Source organism: Schistocerca cancellata, chromosome 3 (genome assembly GCF_023864275.1).
Source record: "Schistocerca cancellata isolate TAMUIC-IGC-003103 chromosome 3, iqSchCanc2.1, whole genome shotgun sequence".
NCBI lineage: Eukaryota > Metazoa > Arthropoda > Insecta > Orthoptera > Acrididae > Schistocerca > Schistocerca cancellata.
Window position 1 is genome coordinate 163,225,693 of NC_064628.1, and position 21,136 is coordinate 163,246,828.

Sequence of the window (21,136 nt, forward strand, 5' to 3'; positions counted from 1 at the left end):
TAGCTAATGTCTTGGCGGAATGCCTCTCCTTTTGGTCCTCTATGCCAACTATGGTGTTCAGACTCATTGCCTATAATGTTGGCGGATTCATGGATGGTTGACCTGGTTCTCAGTTATCTCCATGAACATGGTTTTTATTCTCAATTATAAGGTTCTAATCTCCCTCTGGACCAGGAGCAGGAGCAGGAGCAGGGGCAGGGGCAGGATGGTTGGGGATGGGGCATCTTCCTCTGTATGTATCTCCTTGACCGGGCTATTCTTTCATCCCTCTTTTACTCTGTTTTAATCATTTTTAGATTTCATTTTATCCTTTCTGTTGCAACCAGTTTTCTATTCAATGTGGTGCACTCTTTGAATAGAGGGTGCTCTTGGCTATAATGGATCAAGGGTGGGCAACTGTGGATGGTAAGTTTCCAGTCATGTGCCCTGGGAATCCCCACCTGCTGACGTCTTTATGTCCTTCTTCTTGCTTTTATTATTGATTGTATAAAAGCTGTCCATTACGTTTTTAGCCCTCTTGTTTTTACTATTATGAATCTCCTGACTAGATCAGAAAATGTTCTTGGTGGATGTCACTAATTACGGATGCATCTTTCTTGGATTGGGGTTCTGATGACATTGTTGTTTGGTCATTTAATGCTGCCCAGTCAACCAACCAACCATATTTCTGTAATTCTGTAAGTATGGCCCCATCACTGCATCACCACACCTGCTGTTGTATGTGTATCGATGGTAATGTGTGCACTTTTCATTAGGCATCTGCTGCAATACTTCTTCATGTTTAAAGATTTTCGTAATACTCTTATTTATTGTATATGTACATACCTGTTTATTGTAATCTTGACGTATAATTATTTTATAGTGTAACAAAAAACATAAGTTTTCTTTTTAATAGTTCATAGATGCTTCTTTGATATTTTTATATTGCACTATGCACGATTGGACCATACCCATGGCTATTAGTATTATCCTTACTTCTTTGTTATAGAAAAATCTAATAACATCCTAAAGAGGCAAAACAGATAATTAAACCTGTACATTCAGAATGCAGATGGTTAGGCTGTGAAGCAGTTGTTGAAATCAAGAAAGTTTTGTTGGGCAACATCTGGATGATCCAGCTGTCTCTTAGCTGCAGTTTGACAGTGGCCATTCATGCAGCCAGGTAGTTGTCAGTAGTCGTGCCCATGAAGAATGTGGCACAGTAGTTGCAGCTAAAGTGGTAGATTGTGTAAGTGATTACATAGGTAGCCCTGCATGTGGTGGGGTTGGAGATACCTGTGACAGGACTGGAGTAGATGGTAACGGGAGGATGTCTGAGACAACTCTTGCATCTAGATCTATTTCAGGGATATGAACTACGGGCAATGATTGGGAACTGGAATGGAAGTTATATTCTCAATGATTTCATTTCATTTGGATTAAATGTCAAATCAAATGTTACTTCATGAGCTGTTCTGCACCTGAATATAAGGGATATTATTGTAAGAAAAATGTTTTTACCAGAAGTTTGTAATATATATGTTCAAAATTATCTTTATCATAAATATAGTAAATGTTACTATGACAGCATTTTATTAAAAATGTGACTTAGAGATATTCATCCTTGCTTCAACTAATTGCAGAAGGAGTGGCCAGAAGGATACCAACTAGCCAATGCAATGAACTTCAAGTTTCCACAGTTTTCACCAGTCCCTCTTGGTAGCATCATCCCTAATGCTAGCAAAGATGGTCTTGCACTTATGGGTGACATGCTGAGCTGGAACCCTAACTCAAGACCTACTGCTCAGCAGTCTCTCAGGTATGTATCAGAATGTTTAACAATAATGACTGGGTCATTGGTGGGAAAGCTGGAGAGGCATAATATATTAATAATAATAATAATAATAATAATAAGCCAGTTGACATCCACAACTGGATAAAGGTCTCCTCTAGACATCTGTGCATAATATATTTCAAAGTAAAGCAATGAATGTGAGCTACATTCGTGTATTGTACAGATTTTGGTCGCAGTATCTTATTTGTAAAATTGTCTTCCCTTGTGCTACTGTTCGTTGCCCATCTTCCCTTAGTAGCAGCAAAGATACTCACATAATTAGTCCTGTGTATCCACCTTTTTCTACTTGTTGACCTGCTTGTTCTAAGTCAGTGTTTCATAAACATAGGTGCTAAGTAATCAACTGCTTTGGCAGAAATTGTTATGTACGTATTATAACTGTTACATTGCGTCTCTTTTAGTTCCCCACTACAACAGCAGTGTGTGTTGTTTTCATTTGCCACAAATTACACTATTTTCGAGTTTTTCAAATGAGGCTGCCATTAAATATAAACTCTACAAAAGAAAATTTGAGTTATTTCAGGTAATCAGTAGATTGTACAGCAGGTTTTTTTTCTTGTTATAACAGAAACCAATTTCTTGGGTGTTGCAAATTCAGTTCTTAAAGGTAACTTGCAATCATTATAGTGTAAAATATCCGGACATTAAAATAGAATCAGCTTAGCTAATTTCAAGTTCTTTGTTTATTGTTCATCAGGCACAACACTGTAAATACTGGTCTCAGGCATGGAATGAGTTAGTTGCTGTTCATAAGCAGTTGGAAATTGTTTTGACTGCAATGAAGCAATTTGAAGCTGGTGTGAATGCCTGTGTTGGGCAAACTATGGAGAGTCTTGTATCAGAGATGCCAAAGTTACCTCAAATATATTGTTCCCCATGGAAACTGTTTCTGTCAAAGGAAATACACCAGCTATTACTGCTATTCAGCTTTGACTGTGAGTGAGAGCTTTGACTGTGAGTGGGTCCAAGGCCACTGTATGGCGGAGAGAGGGACCAGAGAAAACTCAAGATACTGAACCTGTACCGTCTTAACAACAAGTTTCAGGCGTTGTCTCTTACTGAAACTGAAACACAGTTCACCTGCTCAGAAGTTGCTGTGTTCGATGTCAGAGGGAAACATGCACAAGTGACAGGGATTTGGGTTTGTCAACAGTTTGAATGTACGGTGAAAAACGGAATCCCTTGGAGAAATGGCAGCAAGGTATGGAAAGGATAATTTCATGCAATTATTGTGTATGCTTGGAGCTCTCATTCACCTGTTTTGACAGCGACTGAGGAAACAGGGTGCAACCAGCTGCAGATTAAAGCACACTTTGCCTGTCATATGGGCTTTGAGGTCAGAAATGGATTATTCAAGCAACTGCTAGTGAAGTTAGAGAAGACCAGTCTTGTTCAACAAAGCTCACAATCTGTAGCATTATTCACAAAAGTTATCATGACAAATTACTTCTGAGCTGAACAGAAGGCTCGAACTAGAGACTTTGAAACTGCTATAGAAAGGTCAAATGCCAATTATGGAACTTTATAAAGAAACATATAAGATACAATGAAGTACAGGTTGTGCATAGCACTAAACATATTGACTGGAAACACTAATACAGGTTACACAATGGGCTGAGCACTCATTTGCGATTGCTTAAATAATACTGTTTTTTGAAGGCTCACCAGAGTGCGCCAGAGGGCCAACCCAGGTGGCCTCTAAAAGTAGGCCACACAATCTCTGAAATCATGTGTATCATGAGTGAAGGTACATCACTCCTCACTTCCAGGGGCCGGGGGGGAGGGGGGGGGGGACCACATACATAGAAACATTAGGCACAGAAAAATACATGGTACAAAAAACAAGCACTGATACAGGGAAAAAAAGCACTGGTACAGAAAAAAGGCACTGGTACCAAAAAATTACTGGTGCCGTAGGGGCGGAAGTGATGAGGGGGTGGTTTGAGATGCTGTCCCTCCTCTTGTTAGAGGCCGTAGGGCAGAACAGAGGATGGTGTGTCCATAGCAACACCCTTGATAAGATCAGTGATTGGCACCAGAGGCATCAGTAGGGGCGTCAGAGACGACAGCTGCACAGGACCCAGCAACAAGGCAGCAGTGGCTGCTGTGTCAGATGTAGCAGAAAATGCAGTGACAACAGCACTCGAGGAATGAGGGCAGAGAGGGGAACCCCAGACAGCGATCTGCCAGGCAGCAACCCCTGCTACAGCACTAACCAGACCATCTGCCACACAGGAACATGATCGGAGGTGGCAGGGAGGTGGTGGGTCCTCCAACAACAGACCCACTGTGGGCGGCCACAGCTGGTTGAAGTGATGGGAAGTTTGACCATCAGGAGTAGTGGTGGTGCACAGGTGCTCGACGACAGCAGGAATCCAGTTTGGACTGCAGGCAAAACCACAAGCCCGGACAGGCGCACCCAGCCAGAACCATCGCGGAGCTGGCGATGCCGGCGGACATGGCGTTAGGTGCAGCAGGTGAATGAGGGTCCATGGTTGGCGTGAAGGGGAGCTGCCAGATACATACTACCACATCTGAGTTTTGAATGTCCAGACTATGCATTCAGCCTCACTATTAGACTGAGGATGAAACAGGGGAGGAGTGAGCTGGCGAACACCACTAGCCTGACGAAAAGATGCAAATTCTTGATTAAAAAAAACTGGGGTCCGTTATCGGTAACCATGGTAAATGGAAGTCCCTCAATTGCAAAAATCTTAGGCAGGGCAGAAGTAGTGGTCACTACAGACTATTGGCCAAACAAAGCGCCACTTAGGGGAAGTTCGAATAGGCATCCCCTACAATGACCCAATATGGATTTAGGAAGGGCCCAGCAAAATCGACATGTAGATGCTCCCATAGGTGCTGCAGCTTCTGTTAGGGTGAAAAAGGTGCTCGCGGAGCCATCTGTTGCTGAAAACAGTGAGTGCAAGTAGTGATAAGCAATATAATGTCCCCATCTGTGCCTGGCCAATACATGTGCTGGCAAGCCAAAGCTTGCGGGAAGTCCCCCAATGATAGACATACAGAAGCTGCAGTATCTTACAGAATAAGGATGTGGGAATCATAACCTGGGAAGCAGTAACCTGTGTACCTAACAAAAGAACACTGTGAAACCCAGGACGTTAATGCTGGAGGGAGAAATAATTGCACAAGGAATCTGAGGCACGGCCCGGGGGTTTTTCTGCCCAACCATGCTGCCCAAAAGAGAGAACTCTACTAAGTATAAGATTCACAGCAAAGGCCGATGCTAACGTGGCACTAGTGATCGGGAAACCATTGACTGAATTCTGGTTCTCAATATCTAAATAGAAACAAAGCAACTCATCCTGATCGAATGCTTGGTCCAATCTGATCAGAAGGCGAGATAAGGTGTCAGCATTGGTTTGTTGTGCCATCAGCCGATCATGGGTCTGATAATAATAATGGGAGAGGAAGAGAACCCACTGCTGTAAACGAAGCCCTGCCTTGTCCAATGCAGAAGCTGAAGGTTTAAACAGAGCAACCAGTGGCTTGTGATCTGTGATTGTATTGAACTTAGAACCATAAAAGAAGACACAAACTTTCTTGAGGGTGAACACAATCGCTGAAGCCTCCTTTTCAGTCTGAGAATACCACTGCTGAGCTGGAGTTAAAGTCTTAGAAGCATAAGCAATGGGTCGTTCAGACCTGTCCACGTATTTGTTCACCTACACCGTACCAAGACGTGCTGTGATGCATCTGTAGCCAACACGAGATGCTGACCCGGCTGAAGAGTGACCAGACATGGCACAGATGGAAGCTTAGATTTAAGCAAAGCAAATGCTCAGTCACAAGCTGGGGACCAAAAAGAGGCACATTTTTATGCAAAAGCATGTACAGAGGCTGAGCAACAGTTGTTGTGTCCAGTAAAAACTTATGGTAGTACACAACTTTACTTAGAAACACTGTGGTTCCTTAACAGAGGTTGGCTGCAGCAAAGGAGCAATTGCATCAGGAGGTGATGCAATGACTTGACCCCTGTGTGAGAAACCTCAAAACCTAGGTATTCACTTGATGCCTGAAAAAAATTAGATTTGTTAAGATTGCACTTGAGACCTGCAGACTGCAAAACAAAAAACAAGTCAGAGATTGCTAAGGCAGTCTTCAGTGGAAGAACCCAAAAACACAATGTTGTCAAGGCAATTCATAAAGACGAGTACAGAAGCTGTCAGCTGTTCTAAAAAATGACGCAAAATTGTGGGTGCACTAGCAACACTTAAAGGCAAGCGTTGATATTGATATAGGGTGAAAGGTGTATTGACAATGAGAAGGCACCTCGTTGCCTCATCCGAGGGGATCTGGGGGTAACCTTTCTACAAATCAATCGTGGAGAAGTAATGGCCATCTGAAAATTTTGTGAACAACTTGTCAGGGTGGCAAAAGGTTATGTATCTATCATGGACTGTGCATTAATCATGACTCTGAAGTCGCCGCAGAGGTGAAGCTTACCCATTGGCTTCTTAACAGTGACCTTTGGTGTTCCCCATTCGCTAGAAGAAATAGGCCAAGTGACAGTGAGCGATGTCAGATGGTCTAATTCAGCCTCAACAGAGTCGCGCAAGGAGACAGCACCTGTCATGTCTGGAAAAAAATGAGGGCAAGAGGACTCTTTCATGGTAATATGAGCCTGAAAACAAGTAGCACAGCTAAGCCCAGAGGAAAACTGAGGGACTCCAGTTGCCCATATGGATCTGACACTAAATTTACCTCATCAGCAATGGAGAAACAGAAAACATTAAACGCATTTAACCTGAACATGTCTGTGATGTGGAAATGATTCACAACAAGGAAGGTGAGAAGGGGAACAACAGATTTGTAAGAGATGGGAATGGAGATCTGACCTAAAATCAGAATCTCCTGTTTATTGTAGGTAACCAACTTTCGTGAAACCTTTGTGAGGGGAGGGGAATCCAAGTCAGGTAGGGAAATCCAAGTCGGGGAGGGGATTCCATGTCCACGTATGTCTCTGGGTTTACTAAAATCACTGCAGCTCCTGAGTCCACTTGTATTATTAGCAGTTTATTAATCACAAGCAAGTCAGTAAACAATTTTTTCAGGGAAACAGTCATTGTAGTGATACAGTTTATCTCCATTGGGACTACTGTGTGCGCAACATTTGAAGAGAAGTTACACAATGCAACGTGACTTTTCTTTCGACACTTGTTGCAAACCACCTAATGCTTACGGCATGCAGCATGCTCTGTTGGATGAAGCAGTACGGGCAAGATGGAAGGGGGCATGTGGCCGCTGCTGTGATGCATTCTGTTTCTTTTGTGGCTGTAACCAAAGCTGTCCATGGGGTACTGAGCTGATGGTTGTTGTACTGCTGCAACAGCTTCCCTGTCATGCTGAACACTTGCTGTGTGCCTAACAGGGATTGACTGAGCAACTTCCGATACCTCCCACCCCGCCCCCAATGCAGCAATCTGATCACCTGTGGCCTGTGACACTTCAAAGGACTGTGCTATATTGAGCACATCTGTAGGTGTCAGATTCTCACATTCAAGTGCTTTTTCACTGACTTCCCAATCCGACGCCAGACAAATAATATCAGCACACACTGTGTGATCAGTGTAGGATTTGTGGTGTGTACTAGTGACAAATTTACAATGATGGCTCAACCTTGTGATTCCGCAGCCCAGGCTTTGTAAAATTGGTTTGTGCATTTCTGACAACAGTAAAGTTCTAGATTCATCACGATGACATGCGTTCTGTCACAGTAATAGGTTGAGAGAAACATACACATTTCATCAAATGATAGCTAGCCAGTTCTTGCAAATGCGCAAGTTGGTACAATAACTGATAAATGTGCATCGAAAGCCAGGTACGAAAGAAAGCAAGCCCTACAGAGGTTTGCATTCTCCAAGTGAAAAACATGGATATGCTGGGGTGTAGCCGTGTCTTGTAGGAGTCACAATCTTCAGCTGATTCATTATATGCTGGGGCAACAATTGCACTAACAGGAGACTAACTTGCTGCAAACATGCAGGTACCACTTGATTTAGAGCCATGGCAAGATACTGTGGTTGTTCAGTGAAAGCTTGCTATAGAGCAATGATACATTGGCATATTCCTTCCATTGGGATGCTCATCATGTGACTTAGCTCAGACACTAACAAATGGAGAAATTGTAAACCTCACTCATTGCCAAATATGCTATAGCAAGAACAAACACTATTTATAGAGAAACATGTAAGATAGAATGAAGTACAGGTTGTGCGTAGTACTGAACACATTGACTGGACAACAGTAATACAGCTTATAGAATAGGCTGAGCACTTGTTTGTACTCACTTAAACAAAACTGTTCTAACCAGAGAGCTGACCCAGGCTGCCTTTATAAGAGGGCCTGTGAACTGTATGGACATGCATCAGAAACCCTTATGATGAGCTAGGTTGTGGCTTCCTAGGCATGTATCATTGTGTTGAGAAGTAAACTCGTCAAAAATGCACTATGCATTGGGGGCTGCTACCCAGGCATCTGATTCTATGTGGCATGCACACAAGCATTTTGTGGATTAGGTGAATATTCATCCAGTCCAGATAATGATGACTGTAGGAGAACCTGAAGTATTTATGTAGAATATAAAGAAATGCTCTCCACAGGTGGGCCATTAAACCCCTGGTCATCAACTGCTGGAGCATTCAAAACAAAGTCCCGCAGATGGAATCATACCTAAAAGTAAAACCCAAAATTTACAGCAGTGATATTTTTTGGAGTAAATCTACATGTATATCAAGGGCTAGGCTGGTGGGAAATGTAGGTTATGTATTTGTCGCAGTAGACAGGAAACTCAAATCCACCAATACTGAAATTGAGCTGCACACAAGATTGGGTAATACAGTATCATATGCGGGCATAAAGTAATAACTGGTTAATTGATAGCAAACTTGACCCCAGGTTAACCAAAAGCGTCAGTGAAAAATCCACATTGCAAATACATATGTTCTTGAATTATGTTTTCATCATTGGAAGAGACTTCAATCATTAACAATTGATAATTACAGTTTTGTAAATGATGGGCACGACAAGTACGCCACTGGTGGCCATGGAATGTGCCATAATGGCTGTATGGTACGTAAATGCCATCCTCCGACTGATAGTGCAAGCATATCGGCAGCATATTAGCGAGGCATTCGTCTTCATGGAAGACAATTAGTGCCCCCATGGCGCACATCTTATGAATGACTTCCTTCAGGATTATGACATTGCTCAACTAGAGTGGCTAGCACGTACTCCAGACATGAACCCTATCGAACATGGGATAGATTGAAAAGGGCTTTATGGATGACTTGACCCACCAACCACTGTGACAGATCTATGCTGAATCGCTGCTGAGGACTGGGACAGTCTGGACCAGCAGTGCCTTGATGAACTTGTGGATAGTATGCCACGATGAATACAGGCATGCATCAGTGCAAGAGGACGTGCTATTGGGTATTAGAGATACCGGTGTGTACAGCAATCTTGACCACCACCTCATAAGGTCTCGCTGTATGGTGGTACAACATGCACTGTGTGGTTTTCATGAGCAATACAAAGGACGGGAATGATGTTTATGTTGATCTATTTTCCAATTTTCTGTACAGGTTCTGGAACTCTCAGAACCAAGGTAATACAAAACTTTTTTTGATGTGTGTGTATTAGCTCTAAATAGACCTGATCTTTATGAGGATGTAGACAGTGAAATTGGTATTGGTGATCATAAGGCAGTTGTAGTAACTATGATTGCCAAAGCATACAGGCCTCTAAAACAAGAAGAAACATTTACATGTTCAGTAATCTAGATAAAGATGCAGTAGTGTCATATCTCAAGCAGGGACTTGAAATGTTTAGCTCTGGCCAAGAACATGTGGAAGAACTGCAGTTCAAGTTTAAAAGAATACTAGAGATGTGGCCTGGCTTTGAATGTGTAGCAGTATGTATCTATGGCCAGATGACTTGTCTGTTGTAGTAGTAATAGTGTATATACACAAACCTTTCTTGTGAAATGATCTATTAGTGGAAACCATACCAAAATCCATACAGTAGTTCCTGAATTACGCTTCACATACAGACATAAAAACATGGCAGGGGACTTTAATTTAGTAATACATAGATAACTGACCAAGAACTGGGTAGATATGTACTAAAAAGAACTGTTCATGATGGGAGGGACCTTCCATGGTATACAGTCTCTTTTAAGGACATCAGCTACTGCACATAGGAGTAAAACAAAACTTGGGGTGGTAGGTTGAGAGATATTGAATGGTATGTGGTCCTCTTCAAAAGGACTTCACATGAAGCCATCAGTGACTACAGTAGTAGAATCTTATTGAAAGATCTTTCATATAACCCACTGTTGTTCTGTTCATATGTAAAGGCTGTCAATGGTACATAAGTTACTGTCTGGAAACTCATGGCTGACACCGGAACTGAAATTGAGGATGTAAAGCATAATCAGAAATTCTGGACTCCATTTTCAAATGTTCTTTACAAAGGAGGATCCAGAAGTGCTGTCCAACTCTGCAGATATGTGATAGATTTTAGCGTCAGTGACACCAAGAAACAGCTTAAATCGTCAAACAGAACAAGAATCCAGGTCCTGACGGCAACTCTATCAAATGCTATACAGGATTTGCAGCCGAGTGAGACCCCTTTGCTTTCATTTTGACAGCTTTCTGAATAACCAGCAGCCCAAAAACAATCAAAACAGAAGCAGCAATAGAAATTACCTTCATGTGAAACAAATAACAAAACCTTTTACATATTCTTGAACAAGGTAGCTGACTTGTGCCATTGTGAATAATTTATTCATCCCTCAGTACAGGACTAGGCCTAATAATAATTTAAAAAATGGTGGTATGGATAAGCTACTGTGAATAACATAGTGAATGCAGCATCCTAGCCAAGACAGACATGAATTGTAGTACAAATTTCTGTATCAACTAGCTCCGCAGATGAAGAGATTGGAAGAATGTACACTATCAGATCACTAGTATGTGGACACCTATTAGTGAACATAAAATGCCCTTCACCTGTGTGTGTGGTCTTTAGTCCCAAGTTTGTTGCAGCTCTCTATGCTGCTCTGTCCTGTGTGAGAATATTCATTTATGAATAACTTCTCCAACCTACATCCTTCTGAATCTGCTTACTGCATTCATCTCTACAAATTTTACCCGCCCCACTCTTTCCAATACTAAACTGGTGGTCCCTTGATGTCTCAGTGTGTGTCCTGTCAACCGATCTCTCTTCAGTCAAGTTGTGCCATGAATTTCTTGTCTCCTCAATTCTGTTCAGTACTTCCTCGCTAGTTACATGATCATCTAATCTTCAGCATTTTTTTGTAGCACCACATTTCAAAAGCTTCTATTCTCTTCTTGTCCAAAGTGTTTATCATCCATGTTTCACTTTCATACATGGCTACACTCCAGACAAATATCTTTAGAAAATATTTCCTAACACTTAAACCTATATTCAATATTAACAAATTTCTCCTCTTTAGAAACTCTTTTCTTGCCAATGCCAGTCTACATTTTGTACCCTCCCTACTTCAACCATCATCAGTTATTTTCTTGTCCAAATAGCAAAAATAATCTGTTATTTTGTCTCATTTCTTAACATGATTCCCTCAGTGGCACCTGATTATATCAGTTATGTTTCATTATCCCTCTTTCGCTTTCGTTGATATTCATCTTGTATTTTAGTTTCAAGACACTGCCCATTCCGTTCAATTGCTCTTCCAAATCCTTTGCTGTCACTGATGGAATTACAGTGTCATCGCCAACCCTCAGAGTTTTTATTTCTTCTCCCTGAAATTTAATTCCTGTGATAGGCTACAACCGTGTTTCACTCCCTTTCCAACCATTGCTTACCTTTCATGCCCCTTGACTCTTATAGCTGCCGTCTGGTTTCTGTAGAAGTTGAAAATTGCCTTTTGCTCCTTGTATTTTACCCTATTACCTTCAAAATTTCAAAGGAGTATTCCAATCAACGTTAGTCTCTAAGTCTACAAATGCTGTAAATGTAGGTTTGTCTTTCCTTATCACATCGTTTAAGATAAGTCGTATGGTCAGTACTGCCTTTTGTGTTCCTGCGTTTCTCTGAAATCCAGACTTATCTTCCCCAAGATTGGCTTCTAAAAGTTTTTCAATTTTTGTGTAAAGAATTCATATTAGTATTTTGCAATCATGACATATTAAACTGATAGTTTGGTAATTTTCACACCTGTCAGCAATTGCATTCTTTGAAATTGGAATTATTACAGTCTTCTTGATGTCTGAGGTCATTAATCTTGCACACCAGATAGAAGAGTTTTGTCATGGCTACCTCTCCCAAGATTATCAGTATGTCTGACAGAATGTCATCTACTCCTGGGATCAAATGAGCAAGATGGCACTGTTGGAAAGTGTAGTGATGCTTCTCTCTCATTAAAAAGGCAAAAAATGAACAGTTCTTCATGTAGAGAATGTGAAAAGCGTGTGATTAAGGGTATTCTGTGTGTCAAATGCAACTACTGGTTACACAAAAAGTGTGCGAAAGTAAATCTAAAATTTGTCAGCGATGATTTTCTGTGGACACGCCATGGTTGTTTACGTGATGAAACGACCGATCTTGTAAGTGCAATCAATACAAAAAACAAAATTTTAAAGTTACTACAAAGTAACATTGAGGCATTAAAACGGAACTTCGACGATCAAGAAAGAAAATGATACATTAATACAAGAAAAGAAATCCTGTGTGAGTGAAAACCATCAAATGGAAAAGCAAGAAGATCGCGAAAATACGAGAGAATGATCGGACTTTAAAAACATCATCATTTCAAGTGTTCCCGTTGATGTCTCGGTAAACTCAGTAAGCCAAAAACCGGAAGATAAATATAAATGGCAGGTGATGACATACAACAAAAGAAAAACAAGGCGACAGATATGCAACAGAAGGAAAATGACTTTTTAATAATTGGCGATTTGCTGCTGAAGAATATCGCTGTCTCCAATTGCAAGATCGACGTGCGACCTGGAATTAGAATGCAACAACTTGGTAAACATTTTAAAAATATGGCAAATGCAAGACATGCTACTACAGAACCAGATTCTGAAAGCAGACATAATTATAAAGGGGTGTTTATACATGTTGGAATGAATTCGTAAAGGAGCAGCAGTGAGGAAGAAATGGCAAACAAAACAAGAAACATGATTTGTTCTACAAGAAATATGTATGCAGGATCTTGGCTGATACTTAGCGGAATCATAAACAGAAGGTCAGTGAGTGAAAAATATATCGCTAAAGTAAACTGTGCTCTTAAAGAGCAATGTGATCATCTTGGGGCAATTTTTATGGACCCAAACAAATTCCTATGTGAAAACTCACGAGCGAAGGGTGGCTTGCATTTAAATAGACTGGGGTCTGTAACATTCAGCAGAAGGTTTGCAGATGTTTGCAAAATCATTAGAAGCAGGCAAAACTAATGTCTCATGAAGGGGGTGAAAAATCATAGAGGATTTTAGAGTGTTTCGTGTGTGCAGATCACCATGTGGCAATATTAGCATCTTTCTGAAAAAAATTGCTAGCTTATTGAGAATGAATATGAAGAGAAACCTTATTATATGTGGAGACTTCAACATTGACATGGGAAAAGACACAAAAATAAGACAGGATTTTGAAGAATTGTTAATACAGCCTAAAATGAAAGTAACAATAACTGCACCAACAAGAGTGACTTCACAAAGTAGACAGTTATTGACAACATAATTACTAATATGTGTAACTATGAGTCACATGTAGTTCAGACAGAAAAATCTGATCATCATGGACAACTAATCAGCTTTTGCAGAAGTAATGACACAGTATCAGAACCAAAATGAACAACCAAAGAAATTAATATCATCAGTGAACAAAATATCACCATCTATAGAACAATGTTAAGTAAGGAAACCTGGAATAAAACCCTACAGGCCCAGAGTGTAAATAAAAAATATGATGCATTTATTTCAACAATTAAATACCATTTTAATGTAGCATTTCCCAAAATAAAGAGACAACAAAGGCTGCAAGATCAAACACAGTGGATTACCAGTGAAATACTAGAACAGCGAAGGAAGCTGCAGGATCTGATACGGGTGGGCAAAGCTGAAAACTATAAAATGTTAAAAAAGAAGAGAAGCAAAAGCAAGAGCAATTGACACCACCATAACGAACTCAAAAAACAAGGCAAAGGCATCTTGGAATGCAATTAATACTGAAAGAAAGGAAAAAGATGGGTCAAACAAAGAAGAAGGTATTAGGTCAATTAAAATAGACAACACAGTGGTCACAGATGGTGTGGAAATTGCAGTAACCAAAACCAACTGCGGGAACACCTTCGGCTGCGGATCGGAGCCGCCAGGTGGGGAAGCCGGCGGCGGTGGAGCATGCACCACCGGGTAAACACAAGGACAAGTCAGACGACAGATCAACGACAACCAACAACAACCGACAATGACTGACACAACAAGGAAGAGATAAACAACGGAGGCTTGTAGAAACCACAACACCAAACACCAACAGTAAATCCACTTGGAACCAGAGCCAGGCAAACGTCAACAACGAGCAACGACCAGAATGCAGTACCGCCGAGATATAGACGCAATCCAGAGCGAGTACCAGACTGCCTGGACTAGGGCGGAGCGGGTCCCTATATACGAAACCGGAGGGAGCGGCTATTGGCCACTGTCTGATCGTGGCATAGCGGTGGCGCCCTCGCTGCGCGGAATAGCCGCGCGGACGCGTAGTCCTCTATGGGCTGACCACGTCCATTTGTTCTGGCACGTGTTCGACTTCTGTGGCGGGAGGTACTAGAGAAATAGCAAACATACTATATCAGTGTAGTAGAAAACTTAAGATTGGAAAGAAATAGTCAAAAACAGAAGAGTATTAAGGTACCAAAAAGATCATGCAGTACTACATTCTTAAGACCAGTCACGGAAGATGAACTACGGAAAACTATACAGAAACTGAAGTCCACAAAATCAGTTGGTGATGATGAAATATCAAATCATGTAATAAAGCTCGTAAGTGAGCAGATAATAAAACCACTGCTGGACATAGCAAACTGTTCTTTCAGAGATGGAATTTTGCCAGAAAAACTGAAGATAATGAAGGTGGTGCCATTGTACAAGAAAGGGGATAAGTATGACCCAAACAACTGCAGACCAGTTTCACTAATATCAGGTTTCTCGAAAATCCTAGAAATGCTTATGTATACCAGACTAGATAATTATTTGGACAAACATAACATTCTCATACCCTCCAACACGGTTTCAGAAAGGGTGAATCTACAGAATCAGCAACTGCCAGCCTAACAGAATACATTTTACAGTCCTTAGATGAAAAAAAGGTTGTCTGTGCAATGTTTCTGCGTCTTTCAAAAGCATTTTACACCATTGACCATGAAATGCTGATACAAAAATTAGGCAACTATGGCATTCGAGGGCAACCAGGTGAATGGATAAGATCATACTTATGCAACCGCAGGCAGTATGTATCATTAGGAAACTCATACCAATCAGAAACCAAACCCATCAGATATGGAGTGCCGTATGGTTCGGTAATGGGGCCATTGTTATTTAATGTGTTTGTTAATGATATAGGTGTTGAGGAGGAAAAAAGGAAAATATTGTATGCTGATGACATGACAATACTAAATACTGACCAAAATATGGAGCAGCTTGAAGAAGAGCATACATATCTGCAAATGTCACAGCTCAATGGCTGTTGGAAAATGAACAGGTTATAAATCTAAAAAAGACTATATATGAACCATGGACCTTGCCGTTGGTGGGGAGGCTTGCGTGCCTCAGCGATACAGATGGCCGTACCGTAGGTGCAACCACAACGGAGGGGTATCTGTTGAGAGGTCAGACAAACATGTGGTTCCTGAAGAGGGGCAGCAGCCTTTTCAGTAGTTGCAAGGGCAACAGTCTGGATGATTGACTGATCTGGCCTTGTAACATTAACCAAAACGGCCTTGCTGTGCTGGTACTGCGAACGGCTGAAAGCAAGGGGAAACTACGGCCGTAATTTTTCCCGAGGACATGCAGCTCTACTGTATGATTAAATGATGATGGCGTCCTCTTGGGTAAAATATTCCGGAGGTAAAATAGTCCCCCATTCGGATCTCCGGGAGGGGACTACTCAGGAGGACGTCGTTATCAGGAGAAAGAAAACTGGCGTTCTACGGATCGGAGCTTGGAACGTCAGATCCCTTAATCGGGCAGGTAGGTTAGAAAATTTAAAAAGGGAAATGGATAGGTTAAAGTTAGATATAGTGGGAATTAGTGAAGTTCGGTGGCAGGAGGAACAAAACTTTTGGTCAGGTGATTACAGGGTTATAAATACAAAATCAAATAGGGGTAATGCAGGAGTAGGTTTAATAATGAATAAAAAAATAGGAGTGCGGGTTAGCTACTACAAACACCATAGTGAACGCATTATTGTGGCCAAGATAGACACAAAGCCCATGCCTACTACAGTAGTACAAGTTTATATGCCAACTACCTCTGCAGATGATGAAGAAATAGATGAAATGTATGACGAGATAAAAGAAATTATTCAGGTAGTGAAGGGAGATGAAAATTTAATAGTCATGGGTGACTGGAATTCGTCAGTAGGAAAAGGGAGAGAAGGAAACATAGTAGGTGAATATGGATTGGGGGGAAGGAATGAAAGAGGAAGCCGCCTTGTAGAATTTTGCACAGAGCATAACTTAATCATAGCCAACACTTGGTTCAAGAATCATAAAAGAAGGTTGTATACCTGGAAGAATCCTGGAGATACTAAAAGGTATCAGATAGATTATATAATGGTAAGACAGAGATTTAGGAACCAGGTTTTAAATTGTAAGACATTTCCAGGGGCAGATGTGGATTCTGACCACAATCTATTGGTTATGAACTGCAGATTAAAATTGAAGAAACTGCAAAAAGGTGGGAATTTAAGGAGATGGGACCTGGATAAACTGAAAGAACCAGAGGTTGTAGAGAGTTTCAGGGAGAGCATAAGGGAACAATTGACAGGAATGGGGGAAAGAAATACAGTAGAAGAAGAATGGGTAGCTCTGAGGGATGAAGTAGTGAAGGCAGCAGAGGATCAAGTAGGTAAAAAGACGAGGGCTAATAGAAATCCTTGGGTAACAGAAGAAATATTGAATTTAATTGATGAAAGGAGAAAATATAAAAATGCAGTAAATGAAGCAGGCAAAAAGGAATACAAACGTCTCAAAAACGAGATCGACAGGAAGTGCAAAATGGCTAAGCAGGGATGGCTAGAGGACAAATGTAAGGATGTAGAGGCATATCTCACTAGGGGTAAGATAGATACTGCCTACAGGAAAATTAAAGAGACCTTTGGAGAGAAGAGAAGCACTTGTATGAATATCAAGAGCTCAGATGGCAACCCAGTTCTAAGCAAAGAAGGGAAGGCAGAAAGGTGGAAGGAGTATATAGAGGGTTTATACAAGGGCGATGTACTTGAGGACAATATTATGGAAATGGAAGAGGATGTAGATGAAGACGAAATGGGAGATAAGATACTGCGTGAAGAGTTTGACAGAGCTCTGAAAGACCTGAGTCGAAACAAGGCCCCGGGAGTAGACAACATTCCATTTGAACTACTGATGGCCTCGGGAGAGCCAGTCATGACAAAACTCTACCATCTGGTGAGCACTATGTATGAAACTGGCGAAATACCCTCTGACTTCAAGAAGAATATAATAATTCCAATCCCAAAGAAAGCAGGTGTTGACAGATGTGAAAATTACCGAACTATCAGTTTAATAAGTCACAGCTGCAAAATACTAACGCGAATTCTTTACAGACGAATGGAAAAACTGGTAGAAGCCGACCTCGGGGAAGATCAGTTTGGATTCCGTAGAAATGTTGGAACACGTGAGGCAATACTGACCTTACGACTTATCTTAGAAGAAAGATTAAGAAAAGGCAAACCTACGTTTCTAGCATTTGTAGACTTAGAGAAAGCTTTTGACAATGTTAACTGGAATACTCTCTTTCAAATTCTGAAGGTGGCAGGGGTGAAATACAGGGAGCGAAAGGCTATTTACAGTTTGTACAGAAACCAGATGGCAGTTATAAGAGTCGAGGGACATGAAAGGGAAGCAGTGGTTGGGAAAGGAGTAAGACAGGGTTGTAGCCTCTCCCCGATGTTATTCAATCTGTATATTGAGCAAGCAGTAAAGGAGACAAAAGAAAAATTCGGAGTAGGTATTAAAATTCATGGAGAAGAAATAAAAACTTTGAGGTTCGCCGATGACATTGTAATTCTGTCAGAGACAGCAAAGGACTTGGAAGAGCAGTTGAACGGAATGGACAGTGTCTTGAAAGGAGGATATAAGATGAACATCAACAAAAGCAAAACGAGGATAATGGAATGTAGTCAAATTAAGTCGGGTGATGCTGAGGGAATTAGATTAGGAAATGAGACACTTAAAGCAGTAAAGGAGTTTTGCTATTTAGGGAGTAAAATAACCGATGATGGTCGAAGTAGAGAGGATATAAAATGTAGACTGGCAATGGCAAGGAAAGCGTTTCTCAAGAAGAGGAATTTGTTAACATCGAGTATAGATTTAAGTGTCAGGAAGTCGTTTCTGAAAGTATTTGTATGGAGTGTAGCCATGTATGGAAGTGAAACATGGACGATAACTAGTTTGGACAAGAAGAGAATAGAAGCTTTCGAAATGTGGTGCTACAGAAGAATGCTGAAGATAAGGTGGGTAGATCATATAACTAATGAGGAGGTATTGAATAGGATTGGGGAGAAGAGAAGTTTGTGGCACAACTTGACTAGAAGAAGGGATCGGTTGATAGGACATGTTTTGAGGCATCAAGGGATCACAAATTTAGCATTGGAGGGCAGTGTGGAGGGTAAAAATCGTAGAGGGAGACCAAGAGATGAGTACACTAAGCAGATTCAGAAGGATGTAGGTTGCAGTAGATACTGGGAGATGAAGAAGCTTGCACAGGATAGAGTAGCATGGAGAGCTGCATCAAACCAGTCACAGGACTGAAGACCACAACAACACAACAACAACAACAACATGCAGTCTTTAAAAACAAGAAGATGGCAGTATATATGGATTTAGAGGTTAATGGAACAAGGCTGGAAGAAGTAGAATCCACTAGATTCTTAGGTATTCTTGTGGATAAAGAACTGAAATGGAAAAAACATATTAATAATGTCTGTAAGAAACTGAGCTCTCATATTCTTAATGATGCAGCTATCACAGTATTCAGACAAGAATCTTCTGTGTACAGTGTATCATGGACTTTTCGAACCATACTTACAATATGGAGTGATTGTGCGGGAACCTCAAACAAACAAGAGACAAAATGAGTGTTCACATTCTTTTTTTTTTAAAAAAAAAAGAAAGAAAGAAAGAAAAAAAAACCAATTAGGACCATTTTAAGAAGAAAGACCTCTGAAACGTGCAGAAACTGTTTCAAGAAGTTAGGTATCTTAACTTTTTCATCGTTATATACATACAAAACAATAATGTACATCACAAAAGTTATTGAGAACTGGATTACAAATGCTAGTGTACACACCCACAATACAAGAAGGAAGAATGAAGTACGGAGCAACGGAGCATACCCCACCGACTGGCAATGCTAGAAGAAGAACCCCAGTGCTCTGGTATCAGACTACTAAGAAGTCTGCCTAAAAACCTGCAAGATAATGTACTTCACAATGACTTTCCAAAGAAACTTAACAACTGTCTCATTGAAAAAGAGTTTTACAGTGTTGTAGAATACTTATGCCATTAAATTTGTATATATTGTTATTAATTATCAATGATGTAAAAATGTAAGCTAAAGGGATAGAAAAATAAGTGGTAATGAATGTTACTACTTTGAGATGTCCTATATTACAAGTACATTTACTGTAAACAATGTAATCTTACAGGATCAAATAAAATTCAGTTCAATTCAATTCAGCCTTCTTTTGACTTTGGTCTTGCAGTTCTCTGTCAAATTGTTATTCACAGTATCGTATCTCCCACCCCATCTTCCTCTGTGTCCTCTTCCATTTCTGTAATATTGCCTTCAAGTTCCTCTCCAGCTACATATTCCTTCTGCCTTTCAGCTTTCTTTTTTGCTTAGGTCTGATTTTCCAGCCGAGCTTTTGATATTTTTACGGCTGCTTCTCTTTTCTCCAAAGGTCTCTTTAATTTTCTTGTAGATGATATCTATCTTTCCTTAGTAAAATGTGATTCTAAATTTTTACATTTCTTGCCTAGCCATTCCTGCTTGGCCATTTTCATTTTCCTGTCAGCATCATTTTTAGATGTTTGTATTCCCCTATGTCTGCTTCATTTGCTGCATTTTTATATTTTCTTCTTTGATCAATTAAATTCAATATCTCACCATATAGTGGAGATGCTGAGTCGCAGATAGGCACAACAAAAAGACTGTCACAAATAAGCCTTTGGTCAGGAAGGCCTTCATCAAAAGTAGATGATAGACACATGCGCGTGCGTGCATGCGCGGGCGCGCGCGCGCGCACACACACACACACACACACACACACACACACACACACACACACACACGACTTCAGTCTCTAGCAACTGAAGCCACACTGTGGTGCAGACTGAACTGGTAGAGAAACAACTGAAAGATCTGAAAGCATATAATTCACCAGGTCCAGATTGAATCCCAATTCGGTTTTATAAAGAGTACTCTATGACACTGCCCCCTTACCTAGCCTGCATTTATCATGAATCTCTCCCAGCACAAACTCCTAAGTGACTGGAAAAAGTGCAGGTGACTCCAGTATATAAGAATGGTAAAAGAATGGGACCGCAAAATTACTGACCAATATCCCTAACTTTGATTTGCAGCACTGTGCTGCTGGCAGTTGTTTGGAATCGATGTGTAGTCATTGCGAACACATTGCCATTTGCTTAGTACTGGCTTGCTATCTGAGCTTTTGATATTCATAGAGGTGCTTCTCTTTTTTTCCTTTTTTCTTTTTCTTTTATTTTCCTGTAGTTGGAATCTATCTTACCCCTAGTTATGCATGCTTTGTGATGGGACAACTGGCTGTTTTTAACAAGTGATTGACCAGTTTATTATTTTTTTGTTCATTGGTTTTTTCAGTTGAATGAAGCAACCAAATGAAACTAGTTTGGAGGCACATCACTCTCCAGGTTTGAGAGGTTTCGCTTAATGCTAGACAACTGACTGACATAAATATCTGTCAGCAACATCAATTATATGGACGTTTTCTCTCATTCTCTGGGTTTGAGTAATT

At 40.7% G+C, this 21,136-nt stretch overlaps 1 protein-coding gene across 7 annotated transcripts in view; it reads left to right on the plus strand.

Annotated features, from left to right (window-relative positions):
* Positions 1 to 21,136, plus strand: part of LOC126174784 (serine/threonine-protein kinase dyf-5) — a 255,876-nt gene that overhangs the window by 109,592 nt on the left and 125,148 nt on the right. For all 7 annotated transcript variants that reach the window (XM_049921145.1, XM_049921148.1, XM_049921149.1 and 4 more), the window contains one exon: positions 1,623 to 1,798. In XM_049921145.1, the coding sequence (XP_049777102.1) occupies positions 1,623 to 1,798 (176 nt within the window). The remainder of the gene's footprint in view (positions 1 to 1,622; positions 1,799 to 21,136) is intronic.